The sequence below is a fragment of the Ochlerotatus camptorhynchus genome, unplaced genomic scaffold, assembly GCF_037179485.1.
Source record: "Ochlerotatus camptorhynchus isolate MF236.1 unplaced genomic scaffold, CSIRO-AGI_Acam_v1.1 ptg000165l, whole genome shotgun sequence".
Classification (NCBI taxonomy): domain Eukaryota; kingdom Metazoa; phylum Arthropoda; class Insecta; order Diptera; family Culicidae; genus Ochlerotatus; species Ochlerotatus camptorhynchus.
Genome location: NW_027040655.1, coordinates 1296194 through 1315466, shown reverse-complemented (window position 1 = coordinate 1315466; position 19273 = coordinate 1296194). Strand labels below are relative to the sequence as shown.

Sequence of the window (19273 nt, the reverse complement as noted above, 5' to 3'; positions counted from 1 at the left end):
CAAAATCTAAATGAACCTCCCCTTAACCATATGAGCATAGAGTGCTTGTGGATGTGCTTGAAACTCTGGTACCTGTTAACTGTTTTCGGGACCGGCTAAAAAAATCAGGTCTATGATAAAGAAATAATCTAGATACGGCTGGAATTAGGGCATAACAGCTTTTGTAAATAATGACTTCTATCGATGATTTCTAGAAAGCCAAGGCAAGTGAAATATCTGGATCAACAATAGAATAGGGCCCATCAGCATTTATAAACAAACCGTTCCAAAGCCCTTTACTCACAAAGCGAAGGCCACCCACACAAACCAACACCATCATCGTGTAGGTAGAAGTTTCCCCTATCTGATGATGGTGTTGGTTTGCGTGGGTGGCCTTCGCTTTGTGAGTAAAGGGCTTTGGAACGGTTTGTTTACAAATGCTGATGGGCCCTTTTCTATTGTTGATCCAGGTATTTTGGGATAGTACTTGATACAACATTTTGTTTTAATATCACATTGAACAATCTTTTAATAGGGGAAATGGATGTAATGTCGGCCTAAATTTCCCTAATTTGGGCCTTTACATAAATTCAGCAATCGACTAAATTTTCAATAACGACCAAAAATATCCATTCTGGATCAACAATAGAAAAGGGCCCATCAGCATTTGTAAACAAACCGTTCCAAAGCCCATTCCTCACAAATCGAAGGCCGCCCACACAAAGCAACATCATCATCGTGTAGGTGGAAGTTTCCCCTATCTGATGATGGTGTTGGTTTGCGTGGGTGGCCTTCGCTTTGTGAGTAAAGGGCTTTGGAACGGTTTGTTTACAAATGCTGATGGGCCCTTTTCTATTATTGATCCAGCATTAGTACCGTCCCAATGACGCGTTCATGTGTGTGTGTGTCGTGTACACTATGATGGGTAACACACTCAACAGATGGTTTTAGTGTGTAAACGTCAAACGCTAAGGAATTGATTATGTGCACCACAAGTGTCAGTAGTACCAGCTAAGATACATATAAATTTACCGTTAAAACGATTTTGATGAAGAGTGTTATGTCTGCTTGTCTGTGATTATACCTTCACTATCGCAACTTCGGGTAATCTGCGAAAGTACTTGCATTTTTCTCAGACACTTTTGATCTAATTGCAATTACTCTCTCATACTCGAAATGTGCCACGACCAAATTGGCACAACGACGCCCTATACGCTCTCTGACCGAAGCGCAGGGCGTCCCAATGACGCGTTCATCTAGAAAAAAATGATAAATAGGTAGCGGATTTTTAGCGATGGGCCCAATCTTAGATCCATAGGCCAACGTTAGAGCCATTTCCCCTATTTAATAATATTTTAAGATCGGCCGTGCTTTACGCTATGCCAATTTGGTCTAGTTGTTGCACTAGATGAAAAAAAAAACACTTCAATTGTATTCAAAACAAAGTGCTAAAGATGAAGCTGCCTCCCTAGTACACTGCCCACAAAAGCATACCAGCATGATTTCCTATTCAAATTAAGTTGGTTTGCATTTATGGATAGTACAGAACCTTACAGAACTGCCTACCGAGGTGCATACAATTTTGAATGCTGAGACTTTAGAACAAATGTCCAATAAAACAATTAATTAATAATAAAGTCAAAAATCGTTCTTCATCTTCTTTAGCTTTATTACGTCCCTAGACCAGACTATTCCGAACCCAGTCGCCTCCAGTTTGTCAAGCAGTTTTGGCGTGATTTTCTTCCAGCGACTCTTCTCGTGGTTTTCGCACACTTTTCTCAAAAAATGTCAAAATATTGTTTTAGTACAAAGATCGAGTGTCATGCACTTATTACGTAAGATTTTAAAAATAATTTTTCTTACGTTTCCTTACAAGGGAGCATGCTTGGAATGCCCAGTTGTACACACCAACTGCTAATTTGTTAATAACTTTTCACTCAGTTGTTGAAATTTGTTTTTCTTTAACGTAATTGATAGATTAGGATCATAGCTTACTATAGATATGCAAAGAGTAGGTAAATCTTAACATTTGAATCAACATCAATGAATTTTTACGCCTCAAGTCCGAGATGTGCAGCGAGCATTTCTCACTTCATTTTTACAACGCAAAAACAAATACAGTTTACTACTAGAACTAAAATCTTCAAGCTTAAACTCTATCCTATCTACTACTTCAAAAAGAACTATGTTTCGTCAACTGTGTTCACATTTATTAGCAAATGAGCAGTTCGTGACCAAAACTGTGTATGCCAAGCATGCAAGGGAGGCAGGGAATCTCAGAAATACCTTACGAAATCATGAAGATACAGAACATGTTAGTGTTCGATGCTAGATCTTACTAAGGGAGAGCTGGGATAGAAAAATCCCTATTGAAATCTTACGTAATAAGTGCATGGTCCCTTATTCCACGAACAGCGACCGTTGTTACTAAGGACTTACTTAGGATTGCAAGTCGCATGGTGATGCAGCATAGCGTGTTTCAGTTCCAATTATGTGACAAAAAAGTCACCTCAGTCAAACACATTGTGGTTCATGATTATTCATCATTTCAGTGCCAACATTTCAAAGGGGCGTAATTGCATTTGTAAACAATGACTTTCGTCTTCGATTTCTTGCGAATGAAAGCTCACTGATGAAAATCACATCTATGACACAAACGTCATTCCCATATACTTTGCGTGAAGCCGAAAAATCCTGGTTCTCTGGTTCGATCGAACCAGAGAACCAGGATTTTTCGGCTTCACGCAAAGTATATGGGAATGACGTTTGTGTCATAGATGTGATGAAAATGAATGACATCAGCAGGTAGAAGAATGTTTCCTGTCCCAGCTAGCATTGGTAATTTGGAGGGGTGGGCTTTTATTTGCGAGAAATCGACGGCAAAAGCCATTGTTTATAAAAGCAATTACGCCCCTTTGAAATGTTGGCACTGATTTGTAACATTGCTGATGCACGACAGCGACACGACAGCCGAAACAGAAGTGCGTAAAATCGGTTTATTGCAGATGGCGCACCATAAAACAGTACTTGTTACATCCATGACAACGAATAGTCCATGGCAAATCACCGATAATTGACACGGGACCCTGGGTGCTGTATACAATTGGCCGTCTGATATATCTAGTTGGTATAACAAAACCGAAATGAAACTGTCAAAAATGATATGTCCTTCGTGTACGTCCATGCTTGGGTGTCGTGAACGATATGCCGTGCTTGATGTTTTATGAGAACGCGAACGAGGACGCTTGTATGTGAAAGGCGGCGCGAGTTGTCGGTTGCCAAGGGCGACGTTTTCAATTATGATGTCCGCTTTCTCCACCGAACTGTTTTCCATTGCAGAAGAACAATAACTTTCGATTGTGCAGTTCACAGGCTAGACATCTATCTGCCTAACGTATAATAATAATAGAACATAGAGCTAGGAAGTTGCTTATCCTGATTGGAGTTTGTAGTTGAACCTTAACGTGCTCATAAAATTCATTGCCTTTATTACAACTTGTGTATGTAGCCAATTTCAATATCGACATCAACAGAGGCGAGAGAAGCAGATTGTGATTCAAGGCACTTGTCCTTGAAGTGCGGTAGTTACACACATTCCCTTTAGCCAAGACCTATATGAAAGTGCTATCCATCACTTAGTAGCAATGGATTGGCCAAGCTCACGAGTCGCCAAGGGAGGGCTCTTCCATGCCCCCAAAACGAAGTACACGAAAGAAACTCAGGATCTTATTAAGGGTAAGTCCTTGGGACCGTTTGATTAGATGACCTCGTTCTAATTGTTTGCCTTTTGATTAGTTTTAATGGAGGAAGCAAAATTGACTATTCTGCAGCGGAACAAAATCAATTACCATCTGAGAACTGGGGAACCACTTCCGCCACCGAAGGAACCCAAGTTCGAACAGGACTACAGTAACTTTCTTCCGGTCGCGATCCCTAGGAAAAACATCAAGAAGCGGTCCTTGTCGACGATAATAGAAAGCGGTGCGTTCGATGTGGAAAAGTACGTGCCAAAGGACGGCAAGGAACCGGTGGAGAAGTCCAAATTGAAACTTCAGGAACGGATGGCGGGGTGCAAAATATTCCCCGATGACGGGCGGAAACGAGTTCAACGTAGCAAGAGCGATTCGGATGTGGACTACACCGAAACGGATCGGGAAGCGGAATGTAAGGTTGATTGTTCTTGTTGAACCTATTATGATTATGAATCTTTGTATTGTTTGTAGTGCTGGAGGAAATCAACGAACGCGTCGAATGGTTGTCTGAAATGGAAGCTCTCGGCGAGGGTAAGAAACATCGGCAGGTTATTCACGCTCAGATCGCTGAACGCCTCAACGAGCTCAAACGGCTGGAGCGAGAGCAATCGAAACAGGATTCAGTCGAGGAAAAGTAGTCAGTCCAATAATGAACTTCGGCATTTATCCTAGTAGTAGTCACACATTCGAATAAACCTTTCAGCTGTTTTAATGTATTCCAAAAAATAGTTTCACTTATGCTAGAGAAAATTACACAATGTTCCAAGCTTACGGTTGAGGAAAATGAATTCCCGTTCTTCCTCGTCGACCGGAGAAGCTGTGTGCCCAAATGCAATTCAACAATATTAGCAACCAGCAGCAGAGCATTCCTATCCTTGTGCCGCCTTGGCCTTGTTTTTCACTTTTTTGATCTTCTTCAGCCCATCAATGCTGGATTTTAGCACTTTCGAGTAGGATTCCATAAATTTGGCCACCTCGTCGTGCCGGACGACGGTCGACAGATTTTTCGAACGCGATCGGGCCCTAATCAGACACTGGTACTCGGCGGGTTTCGGCAGTGGCGCTTTGCCCTCTCGGGGCTGTGGTCGGTCGTGACCGTCATCTGGAAAATATGGAAATCAGAACATTAAGCAAATAGCATTTAAATTGCTTTGTACCCACAATTCAACAAGTTCCTATCTTCCAAATTGTATTAGGCTAAACGACACTTAAGGATCAGAAAAATGAAACAAATCCGGATTTATTTGATCTTTTAATAGAGCCCCACCTAACTTCATCTACCGTGAAGTGCGAAGTGAAGTTTCACACTGACTGTAAAAGGATCCTTTTTATGTGAAATGAGTTCGTTTAGAGAATTGTTGCTTTTTCAATTAGTAAATTGTTTCACCTGATTCCGTGAGGAAAAAGAGTTAATTTTAATTAAGCAGCGAAGCAGTTAGACAACGTGCGAAATAATTCTACTCTCCGCTTCAGTAGCGAAGACTTTCGATCTTTATAATCCTGTAATAGAAAATCAGTGGAGGCTAATTTAAAAAAGTATAGCGGTTATCTCCTGATTTTACAGCATAGGGTAAGGTGAGGCAAGATGGGTCAGTTAGTACATTTATTAGTTTATTTTTTGTTAATATCAACAGGTTCATTGAAACGCCAATGGTGTGATTTGCCCAACCAGCAGTGGACATTGGATTATATTGAGCCTGTTGATGTGTACAAACTAAAATATAAATAAATCGGGTAGATGTCCCATCTTGCCTCACCTTACCATACTATCTCTTCAGAGAACTTCTTCTAAGGCAAACTTTGCGGTCATCCAAGAATTATTTACAGAACATCCATCAACCCTAAAGGCACTTTCATTATCCCAGACAATTGTCTAGACTTAGTTCGCCTTAGGGCCTCACATATATTCTGGATGTCTTGATTTTTGTAAAAGTAAGAACTCAGTTTTCTCCATTTATCCTTTTATCAAATTAAGAGTTGCCCTATAGTTCTGATTCAATCAAGCACCGTGCCTTTGTATGATCGATAAGCGTTGCTAAAACATCTAACAGGTTGCCATGTGAAGATCTTATTAGAAAGAATCCACTGAAGTATTTTCATAGCTACTACGGAGTATTTTCAACATTATGCTAAAAACTTTTAAGCTTAAACTTCACTTTTAGCCACTTAACAAAACCTAGAAACTTACATCGTTTGATCGTCACTGTGAAGGAGGAATCGCTCCGGGCCGATTGGGATAGCAGTGTGAGTTGTGTCAGGAACTAAAATTTAGAGAAACACGATTAGGTACAACTTTCATCTACCGCAGACTCTATTTTTTACTTACTTCATCGTTACTTAACAGTACCATCCTTTTGACCTACACTATTAGCTATGTCCCCGGGGTAATACTAGTAATTACAGCACTATTCCAGACCACGAAACAGAGGCTTTCGAAACTTTTGTCCTGAAAAATGATGAACGTAGCGAAAGAAAACGAGAGCCAGAGATCGATTTGTATTATTTTGACAAGCTTGGCGGAGATACTCAGCGTTTGACAGCTTCGAGTTTACGTGTCAGTGGCACGCGGCGAAGTGGACGCGGTGGGTTTAAACAGCATTTTCTTTAAGTAAAATCTGTTTTTTTTTGTTCCATCAGCGCCAATCTTTTTTTTACATCCCCACGCAAAAAAAAAATTATCGTCAAAACAAAAATCTTTGAGGTAAATTTAAACGTACACTCAGTTTGTTCTGGCCTTAAACATAAACTAGGTTGATTTGAAAGGTATTCTACGTTAGAAGTCATTAATATCAATGTTAAAAAAAAATATATATATATATATGTGTTGAAAATAAACGTGAATTGTTTTGTTTTATTTGACGACTACCCGCATAAACGCGAACCATAAATTGACCTTACCCAAAATGGTTAAAAATTGTTTATAATCCCTGCTAAACTTTAACTGAAATGGTTATGGAACTTTACATGAACGTTTAATGATAAAGTTTCAACCTTATGTATTATGGTTTTTTGGAACTGGACCTTACAAATAATGGGTTGTTAAGAACCATTACCATTCCAAATTCTTGTTTTCTCCATACATTTTCAGAAAGAGAACTATATAAGAACGTTTTTAGTTATGATTTGAGAACATTAATGGTAATGGTTATGGTAGTCAGTAAGGTCCATTAATGGTTTTGTATTATCGCTCAACTTTACGTGGAATATATCGTGAATTGGTAATCAGTAAATTACAGGCAACCAATTCGCGATATATTCCACATAAAGTTGATCGATGTTACAAAACCATTCGTGGACCTTACTGACTACCATAACCATTACCATTAAAGTTCTCAAACCATAAGTTAAAAGGTTCTAATATAGTTCTCTTTCCGAAAATGTATGGAGAAAACAAGAATTTGGAACGGTAATGGTTCTTAACAACCCATTATTTGTAAGGTCCAGTTCCAAAAAACCATAATACATAAGGTTGAAACTTTATCATTAAACGTTCATGTAAAGTTCCATAACCATTTCAGTTTAGCAGGGATTATAAACAATTTTTAACCATTTTGGGTAAGGTCAATTTATGGTTCGCGTTTATGCGGGTAGATGCATACACTGGGCCGTATGAATAAAAAGAGTTTACTTTACTTTCCCGTGCTTTTCTTACGGGAAAAGTAAAGTAAACGCTTTTATTCATACGACCTACTGAGTATAATCACAAACGCAGTGACAGACGACTAACTGGCGAAGAAATCCATTTAAATAATGTGGTTCACTGTAATAGAATTTTCTTGGAAGCTTGTGCCATCATCCACCAGATGGGTTAGTTTTTTTGTTTTGATTTGAACAAAGTTGATTTTGTGTACAATGATTCTTTGACAGTGTGCAAAGAGTGCACATCATTTTGTCATTTTTTTATGCATTTCAGTTTTGAGTAGAGTGAAAGAGATAGAACCAAAACATTCTAGTACATTTGATGAAAATGCTAGTTCAATCTAGTAGTAGTGTTGCCATGTGGTACAATCCAGTAGTAGTGGTGTTGCCATGTGGTACACTGAAAAATTGCAATAGCAGGTTAGTCACCAAAGTTTTCGAGCCGCTCCGTCTGTCAGTCTGTCACTTCGTTTGTGGTATAATCATAGAGGTAACTCTAAGACCACTGGGTCCCGAAGAAAATCATTATTATTTTTGGCTCACTCAGTACCAGAACAACGGTCCCAAGCAGTCCCAAGCTATTTCACTCACCCCTGCATGTTCTGCATGAATCCACACACCCCTGATGTTATCTGTCAAACTTTCATAGCGAATCAAAACAAACATAGTGTAGTAATAGAATTTCAACTAGAATAGGTTCCGTTAATCGTTTGCTTGGGACCAATAAGCTACTAAAGTGGTGAGCCAATTTAAAATCGTTAGTTTCGTATTGATTGTTGGTATAATTGTGTAGTAATTTATGCAAGAAAACTATGTTTATTTTAACCATTTCATAAAATATTTGAAATTACGACAATTGGGTTGTTTAGCTTCGAAAAATATACAGATTTCTATACATCATCTGATAGAGCTTCGTTTTCTAAACACAACGATATTTTTATCAATCCCGTAGACATTCATCTCGATTTTTAAAGCAAGATTTAAATTTTTGATCGTTGACACTAAATCTATTCGTTGATAGCTCGTTCCCATACAAATTCCCACCAAGGGGCGCTAAGATGGTGATTTTTGCTAATGTAATCTTACTTATTTAAAATAGTTCCAGTGTACCAAAATTGATGAAATTTTGGATTTCGGTTCCATTTTTAATGCAGATAACGAATATGTATTTATCTCAATACCCCTAAACAACCCAATTCGCTTGCAGATAGTCACAATTAGTGATTTTACGACTCGCGAGCGCTCACTTTGAGTGAACGTTCACGAATCATAAAATCGCTGAATGTGACATTCTGAAAGCGAAATTGACAGGTTTTATGAGTCAAACACTTGCCTTTCAAAATCTTCTTGTATCTAACAAGTACAATTTTTTTTTGCCGGCGCCGGTGGTGTAGTGGTAAGCGTGACTGCTTTCTAACACCCCAATGGGTCTGGGTTCTTCTTCTTCTTCTTTCATTTATTTAACGTCGGTCTCTGTGCCTCAATCTAGTGACAATCACCGACGGACATCGATTGCCATCCATTGACGGCAATCGAATGTGCAGGAAGGCAGCTTCCACACCTGCGTAGGATATCGCACCCATTCAACACACATGGGCCGGGACCAACGGCTTTACTTCCCTTCCGAAGGAAGACGTGACCAGAGATTTTTATGCCTCAGAAAAATCCCACCGACCTCGGCTGGGATTGAACCCAGACCCAGCCGGCGCCTGTGGTGTAGTGGTAAGCGTGACTGCTTTCTAACGCCCCGATGGGTCTGGGTTCAATCTCAGCCGAGGTCGGTGGGATTTTTCTGAGGCATAAAAATCTCTGGTCACGTCTTCCTTCGGAAGGGAAGTAAAGCCGTTGGTCCCGGCCCATGTGTGTTGAATGGGTGCGATATTCTACGCAGGTGTGGAAGCTGCCTTCCTGCACATTCGGTTGCCGTCAATGGATGGCAATCGATGTCCGTCGGTGATTGGCACTAGATTGCGGAACAGAGACCGACGTTAAATAAAGGAAAAAAAAGTACAAATTTTTATTACAACATCTAATGATTTCAAAATACCGAAAATATTTTTTTATAGCAAGTCTTTGTAGCAAGTGAGTGGAAGCAACCCATTATTTTTAAGGTCCACTTAAAAAAAAACCATAATAAGGTTAAAACTTTATCACACAAACGTTCATGTAATGTTTCAAAACCATTTCAGTTAAAGTTTAGCAGGGGTTATAAACAATTTTTAACCATTTTCGGTAAGGTCAAGTTATGGTTCGCGTTTATGCGGGTTCTCCGTCGACAACGCCAAGAAACATATATTCCTCAAAAATTACTTTTCCGTTTTCTTTTCAGCTGTGTACCAACAGCAATCAATACGAAACTATCGATTTTAAATTGGCTCACTACTTGACTAGTCTATTGGTCCCAAGCAAATTGATTAACGTACCCCATTCTAGTCGAAATTCTGTGGAAACAATGCTCTAACATTAATATTTATTGTCGACAATAAAAATTATTGTTATAATGTTGTACCCTTCCGAAAACGGCAAAAGTGCTACCTACACGGATAGAAATCTCCTTATACCTTTTGGCAAATTTCCATTGCTGAGTATTCATAAAATGTATAAGTCAACTAATAAGCAGACGCCTTGCAAAAAGTTAATAAAGATCATGTGTCAAATGAAATGTATAAGCGGTCACACATACCTTTCATGCATTCTAATACGACCTATGTGGTTTGTTTTATGGAATGTATAAGGCTGATGCTTTGGCAAAAATGTATAAGTGAAACACACACACCACCAAGGAGGCGTGACCTAGGGAGATCGAGTTCAGGGGAGTTGGCCTGAATTTCTCACAAGTTCCGGATCAAATCTCAATCCAAAACCAGTAAAAAAAAGGACTCACCCGTAACAGACACACACGGATAGAAATCTCCTTATACCTTTTGGCAAATTTCTATTGCTGATAATTCATAAAATGTATAAGTCAACTAATAAGCAGACATTCGACAGCCATTACTCGTATTCATCGGACGTATTGTCTTTCTGCTCTGCTTAACTTGGTGAAATATTGTAGCGAAAATGAGTGTAGTTCGTAAAAACACACTTGTTGTTGACTTCAGTGTCCTTCCAGTTCGTCCCAATGCGGGAAAAGTGCAAAAATTCTTCGAGAACAATATTAAGCTTCAATATTCGGACCACAGACAAACAGACGTAACTCTTTGAAAAGGTTTTTCTTGAAAACATAATATACCAAAACATAGTACCTCAGTAGCGACATCTCTCGGACTTCTCGCGGAAAACAAGCTTGCACGCTAACTGACAAACAATATTGCATAAAAGTTCTATAGAATGTATAGAAACGTCAAAGTGATTCCATGCCAGCGCTGCGGCGAGTAGTTCACGGAACTTATAATATTCAAATCAACCGTTAAATGCGTAAACGATGATACACAATGAAGAGTTACGTCTGTTTGTCTGTGTTCGGAAGTTAGATGCATTCAGTTTCATAACGTCCGAAATTGTGTTTTTATTGAGATGATAGACAATGAAGTTGCCTTGCGCTATGAAAAGGCGCACAACTATAAACACGCGATTCTCTGTGCGAAGAGTGAGTTCAAAATCCCGGTATATCCCGGTGGATTGTGAAGCAGTGACCGTTCGAGTGCATGATCTTCCTCTGGCATGGCCACAAGCCACTGTTATGAACCACATGGCAAAGTACGGGACAGTGATTTCCAGTCGACATGAGAAATGGAAGCACTACTTCCCAGGATTCATGAGCGGTGTTCGAGTTTTGCGAATGCGACTCGAATGCGCCATTCCATCGTACATCACGGTCGACAACGAAACAACGTTGGTAACGTATGACAAGCAACCAAAAACGTGCCGCCATTGTGACCGAGCAGCACATCCCAAACAGAAATGTTTGGATGTAGCCACATCGAACAATAGCACCGCTCCAGCAGCTCCACCAACCGAGGGGGTATTCAGTCTCGATGATTTCCCGTCGATTGATATCGAACAAAACCAGCCAACGACATCGGGTCAATCATCTCCTGCTTTCACCGGGTTCTCAGCAGAAGAACAACAGCGAAACACCGACAATCAAACCGAGGATCATCACACTTCAAGCAACGACGAAAACTCTAGCACCAGCTCATCAAACGCACCAAAGGATTTCAATGAAAATACCAGCAAACGCCGGCTGTCGAAACTCAAGGAGAACGAAAAAAAGAAAGTTCGTGCTGATCAGTGCACCCAGAAGACTGGTCAGCAAATAGATCGTTTAGATGAAAATAATGCAACTTATCAAATAGGGGATAATACGTTTTATTTGAAAAATAAAAGCGGGAAGGGATCTCCTTGTAAATAATAGTCATCGGCCCAAACAATGCCTAATAGGCGAGGGGGCCTTATAAATAAACGCAAAAAAAAAAAAAAAACTAATAAGCAGACGCCTTGCAAAAAGTTAATGAAGATCATGCGTCAAATGAAATGTATAAGCGGTCACACATACCTTTTATGCATTATTATAGGACCTATGTGGTTTGTCTTATGGAATGTATAAGACTGATGTTTTGGCAAAAATGTATAAGTGAAACACATGGATAAAATAATTGATTTTCGTTTCGGGTACTACCCCCTTCCCTTCCCGGGGCGATGTTTTATTTTTTCGATTTTTTTATAAAGTCGATAAAGTAGATCTGTCCAGCCAACACATACACTCTAAAGTACACTGTTATTTTTTTAATCAATAAATCCGCCAACCAACAGTAAAATAACAATAATATATACTGTTATTGAAAAAAAAATATATGGGGAAAAATTCATTGTTAAGATACTTAACCCCCCCTTTTTTATTGTAAATTTTCCATTTACCATGAAATTTACTGTTTAGTACAACATAAATCAAGGTAAGTTTATTGTAGACGTAACAATATAAATCATTGTTAAGACCAGGGGAAACGACACTCATTCAGATGCATTCTATTTTACCATGCTTGCCTGTAAAAATAATGTAATTGAAGAGAGTTTTTTGAATTTGTCATTTGACGAAAATTGAGTAAGGATAAAAAAAATATATGGGATTCCTAATGGGATTGCATTGAATGCGAGGGTGCTTTAAATTGTCATGGGGATGCGTGCAACTTAAATGAAACAGTACGAAAGGAAAACATCGAAGTAGCCATTTTAGTCAATACTCAGTGAAAAATAATGTTTGGATGGTGACAGCTGGACTATAAAAGCCCTCTACTATTGATACTATTGAATTTTTGAAAGCCAGCAGAAGCGGCAACAGCTGCAGGAATAGCAGCATCGCGGATTCGTGTAGCCGTTACCGAGGCTGGAAACCTCGGTCCGGTCTCGATAGTGTGATCTTCACAACCGATTTGCAATTCTCGACAAATAAACTTAAAAATTCTACCCTGAATTTGAACTCACAAAAGTGACTTGGAGTGAAAGTCTAAAATCTCTTAGAGCGCTTTCTAAAACTACCTTTAAGGTGGTTCCTCGTAGAGTCCACAAATGGCCGCCACGTAGACTATACATGCACTTCCACCTCGAATTTTCTATTACACAAATCTCGGGAATCAGTGCCCCATTTCATTTGAAATTGCTACTTCATGTATGCTGAAGTGCAGCAAACGTAGAGTAACAATTTAAATGTTGCACGTGCGTAGAAGCTGATATTTGTGCACTTAAAGTTTCGAAGTGGTTACGAGAATAAGGATGTCACAGCGAATCACCTTAATGTCACCTGAAATGACTTGTTATCTCTGACATTCATTCTAAAATCTACTCAAAATTCCAAAAAAAGTTTAGTCTGGTCCAAGAATCTTAAAACTTTTCAAAGCCTTGATGAAGTAATTATTTCCCCGATTTGTCATTAAAATTCCTGGCTTTTTCCCGATTTCCCGGTTCACTGGTCATCCTGCTCATCCCACACCTACCCTATAATATTCGATCGACTCTCCACAAATGAGAGAGCGAGATATATCGTCAGATTCGTGCAATACTGGCACCACTCAAAATCTGTGAATTTTCACATTCAACGTTTGAAAATTTGAGGTTCAGTTTCAATTTTATGATTCTTTTCATTTCCATTGGACTGAATCGAGTGTGTTTCATTAATTCTTTCAAATTCAGATTAAAAAATAAACAGTTTAACGATTTTTACTGCTTCTTATTTCAGATGTTCTCATTTGTCAATCGAGAAATCACTTCATCCTTGGCCTTCAGCATAGATATACGTGGTGGTTACCTTCGTACTATTCATTCCCTAATTCATTTCCACCAGCTTCGCCAGGACAATCGCCACCTTGAACGACTCAACGAATATCAAATTGTTTTAACACCATGTTTATTATGGAGATCGTTGAAAACTGACAGTGCTTCGCGATCGACCTGAAAACTGCACGGCTTGCTTGATGATTTGTGTGCATGCAGAAGGGATAAGTTGGGAATAGAAAGAATAGATAGGATGGATTGAAATTTTGTGCACGTTGAAAATGTTAGGAGTGTTTTGGGTAAAAATTGGATAATCCTGAAGTGTCGTCCCCCCTGGTTAAGACAATAATTTTCGTCTTATTGTTACATTGTTTTTTAATGTATTTTTGTTGTTATTTTTTTTCAGGTACACTCTAATACAAAAATACACAAAACTTATAAATACCGATATACGGAAAAATACAAAATGCTGAAAAGGTGCGGGTTGATGAATCGAAAATTCTCAAGTTGACAGCCCCTCGCTTGGGACCGAAGTACCAGAGCTGAGCCAAAAACTTGAGCACTTTTCTTCGGGACCTACTAGCAACAATCAATCGAGGGGTGAATCGATTAGCTTGGGACCGAAGAGAGTACCAGCATAGAGGTAGCTCTAAGACCAGAAGGTCCCGAAGATACGTGCTCAACTTTTTGGCTAAGCTCTGGTACTATCGTCGGTCCCAAGCTAATCGATGCACCCCTCGAAACATAGGAAAATCCACAAACCCCTCATTTTATCTGTCAAACTTTCATAGTGAATCAAAACAAACATTGTGTAGTACTAGAATGCGATACGTTAATCGATTTGTTTGGGACCATAGCAAAGATGAATACTAAGATGAAACTGTCGGAAGAAAAACTTTCTATTTTAGTGTCCTCTTTCACGGTCCCTTTCATCCAATGAGAACCCCCCGTATTCAAGGTAATTTTGTGGTTTTGCTACCCCCTCGGAAGAGATGAAATTTACGCTCATTTTTATCAAAACAATCACACCAAAATCAGAGGTGTGCCATTTTTTAATTACTCGATTAACAACTAATCGATTATTTTTTGTTCGCTGTGCTGCCGTTTTTCCACCAATGAGAGTGCAGCACATGTTTGAAACGATCGGTGATGATCCTGTGGAGATGTTAATGCTTATATCGGCATGATCTAACCGATTATAAATAGTTTACTTTTCGGTTCGTTAATCGATTAAACGATTATTCGAATGAAAATCGGACATCACTAGATGAATGTGAAACGTCATTTCAAATATAAGGCCGTTCATAAATTATGATACAATTTGAAAGGGACCGGGGCTAATCACAAATTACGTCTCCATGGTAACTGAAATAAACACGAGTGTTCACCGGTTGACCATAGTGTCATACACAGCAAAAAAAATGTAATATCGATCAATGTAATTCAAGCTGATGTATGAAATAATGATGTAATAGCAAAAAGCAGATACAATATTACATCAATGGATGTAATTTTGTTCGCAAAATCGATGTACATCGTACAATGTGATATTACACAGCCGATGGATTGACCTGGTAGCAGCAGTTTCGATGTAATATTCAACAACTTTTTTTTCTGTGTAGTCAAGTAGTGAGCCAATTTAAAATCGTTAGTTTCCACCCGTTGTCAATACCCTTATAAAGAACCCAATTGGTTCAATCACTTTCTATGGCAATCGCTGTGGGCTAAGCATTTACCTGGTCTTTCTTCAGTGCTTCTTCTACTTGGAAGAGATTACTGTCAGGTTCGCTTCCCTGCACAAATTGAACAACCCCTTGTCGGGTTGTTGATTTCTATTCGTTTTATTTCTCAAAAAAGCGGCATCAGTTTTTCGGGTTTTCTTCTCTGTGATTCACTGCTAGTTTCGTGAACAAACTAAAGTTTTATTATTGATCAAAATGAGTGACGGTAAGTATACATCGCATCGAAATATGATGAAATTCAGGAGACTTTGTTTGAAATTGCCATTGCCCCTTATCCTTAATTTATAGGCAAACCACTGAACGAATCGAAAATGGAGGAAGACCGTCCTGATACACCGGAACCAGCAGAGGTGCAAGAACCGGCACAGGAAGAAATCGAATTGGTAAAGATGGAGGATGTGATTACGATCGATCCCGAAGCGACCGATGTCGATCTGAACCACGGGAGAATTGGGAAAATCGAGAATCTGGAGCCGCTAGTAAAACTGGAAAGGTATGTCTATAGGTCAATATTGATTGCGCAAAATTGGAAATATTTCTTGTAAAATATAGACTCTATTTACGTTGGAATTTGATCAAGAAAATCGAAAACTTGGAACATCAGACAACGTTGCAGGAATTGGAACTGTACGATAATCAAATAACGAAGCTGGAAAACCTGGACAACCTGGTCAACTTGGAGTAAGTTGATGATTCTTTGTCCAACAGGAAAAAGGTATTTGTTATATGATTGTATCTTTTAGGGTGCTAGATGTAAGCTTCAACCGCATTCACAAGATTGAGAATCTGGATCGGTTGGTCAAACTGTGCAAATTGTACTTGTGTTCGAATAAGATATCAGTAATTGAAAATATCGGTCATTTGAGCAACTTGACCATGTTGGAGTTGGGTGACAATAAGCTAAGGGTAAGATAATTAAGGAGGGCTGACAGACTGACAGTGTAGAATGTAGATAATCTAACAAACTGGTGTACTATTGTAGAAAATTCAACATCTTGAATCATTGACCAACTTGACCCAGTTATACTTGGGAAAGAACAAGATCACCAAGATCGAAAACCTGGACCAGCTGGTCAACCTGGAGTGCCTAAGTTTGCAGAACAATCGAATTGTAAAGATTGAAAACTTGGACAAGCTTGTGAATCTTACGGAGTTGTACCTGTCCGAAAATGGTATCGAGAGGATTGAAAATCTGGACCACAACAAGCAGCTGGATACACTGGATCTGGCTAAAAATCGCATTTCAATGATTGAGAATGTGGGACATTTTGAGTGCTTGGAAGAATTTTGGGTGAGCATTGCTTGGGGTATAGCTTCATTTGGGGGCCTACATTTGATGGTAAACATTTTCTCTTACAGATGAACGACAACTCCGTTTCGGACTGGAGTTGCGTGAATGCATTGGCATCCAATAAAAAATTGGCCACCGTCTACCTGGAGCGCAATCCAATAGCATCAGATAGCACGTACCGCAACAAGCTGAAGCTGGCAGTTCCATGGTTGACGAAGATCGACGCTACATTGTGTCGCTGAGCTTTTGAACCAACAGTTAAATAAAGGTACACATCATGGAGCGAGAAGAGAGAAAAGCTTCTAATTACTTAAATGTGAATTAAAATCTGGCAATTATGTATTGATCAGTTGGCGAACTATAGCAATAGAATAATTTCTTATATGTATTACTTTGTCAGTTAATTGCCACTCAATATAACAACTAGTTAAAGAAAAGGATTTATATGAAAGCTTACGACGTTGGATGACACTACCGTGAGATAATTTCTGGTTTATACTTGTCTTGGGATTTAGACGATTAAATTCTGAACGCAGAACTCAATTTAAATGCGAATTAAACGTCGCCCAGATATTGGTCGATATACAACTCCTTGTTCTGATCGTTTCCAAGTCACTTGAACGTCGACCACCGACTAGCAGGATTGTTCGGAAAAATCACAAAGCATTAATTTCGATGAGGTTCTATTCTTGATTGACTTCCTTACTCTCTTAACCTAGTCGTATCGTAATAAAGCTGTCGAGAAATACATTCATACCTACACGCACAACGAACCCGCGTCAAGCCATCCATTGTAAAAATAACTTCGAACTCAAGGCAGCTTCTGATATCAAATATTACGATACTCACCCGTCCCATAGTGCTTTAGCCCTCCATTGCTTTCCTCGTCGCCCAGAAACTCGTCAAACTGAGTCTTGTGGGACATGAGAAGTTCTCGCTTCGGCCGCATGATACCTTTGACGTCGTTCAGACTTATGTCCAGCTCACGGAAGGCATTCAACAGGATCACTGCCGCAATCACGACAAAAAATCCGCACAGATCGCCGATGATGTCCTCGGCTTTCATACGGCCCCACTCTTTGAACAGGATGGCCGATGCCGTTATGACAAGTGTGGTGAAGATCACGTAGTAGATGGGCGTCACAATGCTGGCGTTAAAGATGTCCAGGGCTTTGTTTAGGTAGTTTACCTGGATGCCGACGAAGATGACAGTGATCAGGATCAGAAAGTACGGAAGCCACATTCCGAAGTCATTCGATTTGCCGGAGATCGTGTCTCGCAGAGCCAACCCAAGGGCCTTGCAAGACATAACGGTTAGGCTTCCGATGGCCGAGCAGAGTAGTATGTAGACTATTACGTTTTTGTGACCATAGCGTGGTCCACAACAGCATCCAATGAACAAGGACATAGATAGGACGATTACCACGTATGTAATGAAGGTGGGATCCTGCAGTTTGTCTAACAGCAGGTTTAGGTCATCGATTTCGCCTTCCTTGGGCGAATGAATGACGATAATCGTTGAACCGATTATGCACAGGAAACATCCGAGTTTCCCCAGTAGATTCAGTCTTTCTTTTAAAAATCTGGAAGCTAACACTGCCGTTACGATGACGCTAAGGGCTCCAAGAGGCGTAACCAGCGAGGCCGGCGCAAAGGCATAGGCAGCAAAATTGGCCGCTTCGCCTATACCCACTGTGGAAGGGAAGGTAAAAACCATAAACATTGGTTATAGAGTCGCAATAAGTGGTCATATTTTTAGGCGATCCCTCATCAGCGACATCGAGTGTTCGTTCTTGCCTTTTGATGCGTGGGTTATAGGTCAGAATAGTCACTAATATATGATAATTGTCTCTATTAGTCAACGCATATATGGATGTATGTAGATTCAATTATCGCGTGGCTTCGTTATCAGCATCAGCACAGGCGCAGCCAAGAGTGTGATTGTTTGATTCATTCGACTAACGACGATACCCAATAATGGAACTACGAACGATGGGTGATTCATAACAAACAACCCAGCTATTACTATTACTAGTATTACGTATTACTTACTGCAAATCAGACCAGCCCACCAGATCCAATCTTTTAAGTAGCCGAAACCGCCGGCACTGGCCCGCACGGAACCGACCCGAGATAACCGTATCAGGCCGATTTTCTTGATGATGAAGCTGGAACCGATGAAGAAACTGCTGGACAGTGCTAGCGAAAGGCCTATGTAGAAGTCTTGCTGGTTGTACAGCGCGTCCACTGGTTCACGCGGTGACGGCATCTTCACGTTGTTCAACCTCGGAAATAATAAGATCAGCAGAAAGATTTTTGTTCACACCAAAAAGGACGACGAGAACAGAAGCTTTGATTTTGGTCACCAAACTTTTCCTTGAACCATTACTGCTACTGATCACACTGGAATGGTTTAATTCAGAAGCTTATGCGTGACGTCTAGCGGTTCACAGATAAGGATTTTTTTTTTGTATTTTTTTAACTATTTTGCCTCGCGTTTTTTCCTATTTACTATCAGCGATGCTGTTATCGGACTTCCCTTGATAATTTTACTAGTTTTTGTGTGTTTACTTTTTCAGCTCGAGCGACGTTTGACGTTGATTGGAAATTATTGCGCTACTTTGGACGACTTCTCTGAAGAAATAAAGGCCAGGTAATTT

General features: G+C 39.7%; 5 protein-coding genes across 5 annotated transcripts in view; 2 read left to right on the top strand and 3 right to left on the bottom strand.

Annotated features, from left to right (window-relative positions):
- Positions 1 to 19273, bottom strand: part of LOC135701513 (THAP domain-containing protein 1-like) — a 278412-nt gene that overhangs the window by 82047 nt on the left and 177092 nt on the right. The gene's annotated exons all lie outside the window — the stretch shown is intronic.
- LOC135701481 (UPF0193 protein EVG1 homolog) lies at positions 3160 to 4384 on the top strand. The gene is made up of 3 exons (XM_065222287.1): positions 3160 to 3714; positions 3775 to 4143; positions 4203 to 4384. The coding sequence occupies exons 1-3, from the start codon at positions 3624 to 3626 to the stop codon at positions 4367 to 4369; spliced, it is 627 nt and encodes a 208-aa protein (XP_065078359.1). The 5' UTR covers positions 3160 to 3623; the 3' UTR covers positions 4370 to 4384.
- On the bottom strand, positions 4423 to 6223 carry Srp14 (signal recognition particle 14). The gene is made up of 3 exons (XM_065222288.1): positions 6058 to 6223; positions 5920 to 5992; positions 4423 to 4833 (listed from the first exon to the last, which is right to left on the bottom strand). The coding sequence occupies exons 1-3, from the start codon at positions 6079 to 6081 to the stop codon at positions 4601 to 4603; spliced, it is 330 nt and encodes a 109-aa protein (XP_065078360.1). The 5' UTR covers positions 6082 to 6223; the 3' UTR covers positions 4423 to 4600.
- Positions 15430 to 17060, top strand: sds22. Its single transcript, XM_065222325.1, has 6 exons — positions 15430 to 15527; positions 15611 to 15815; positions 15875 to 16003; positions 16066 to 16228; positions 16305 to 16613; positions 16682 to 17060. Exons 1-6 carry the CDS (start codon positions 15518 to 15520, stop codon positions 16853 to 16855), a joined length of 990 nt encoding a protein of 329 aa, XP_065078397.1. The 5' UTR covers positions 15430 to 15517; the 3' UTR covers positions 16856 to 17060.
- Positions 17295 to 19109, bottom strand: spict (magnesium transporter spict). The gene is made up of 2 exons (XM_065222323.1): positions 18666 to 19109; positions 17295 to 18305 (listed from the first exon to the last, which is right to left on the bottom strand). Exons 1-2 carry the CDS (start codon positions 18880 to 18882, stop codon positions 17443 to 17445), a joined length of 1080 nt encoding a protein of 359 aa, XP_065078395.1. The 5' UTR covers positions 18883 to 19109; the 3' UTR covers positions 17295 to 17442.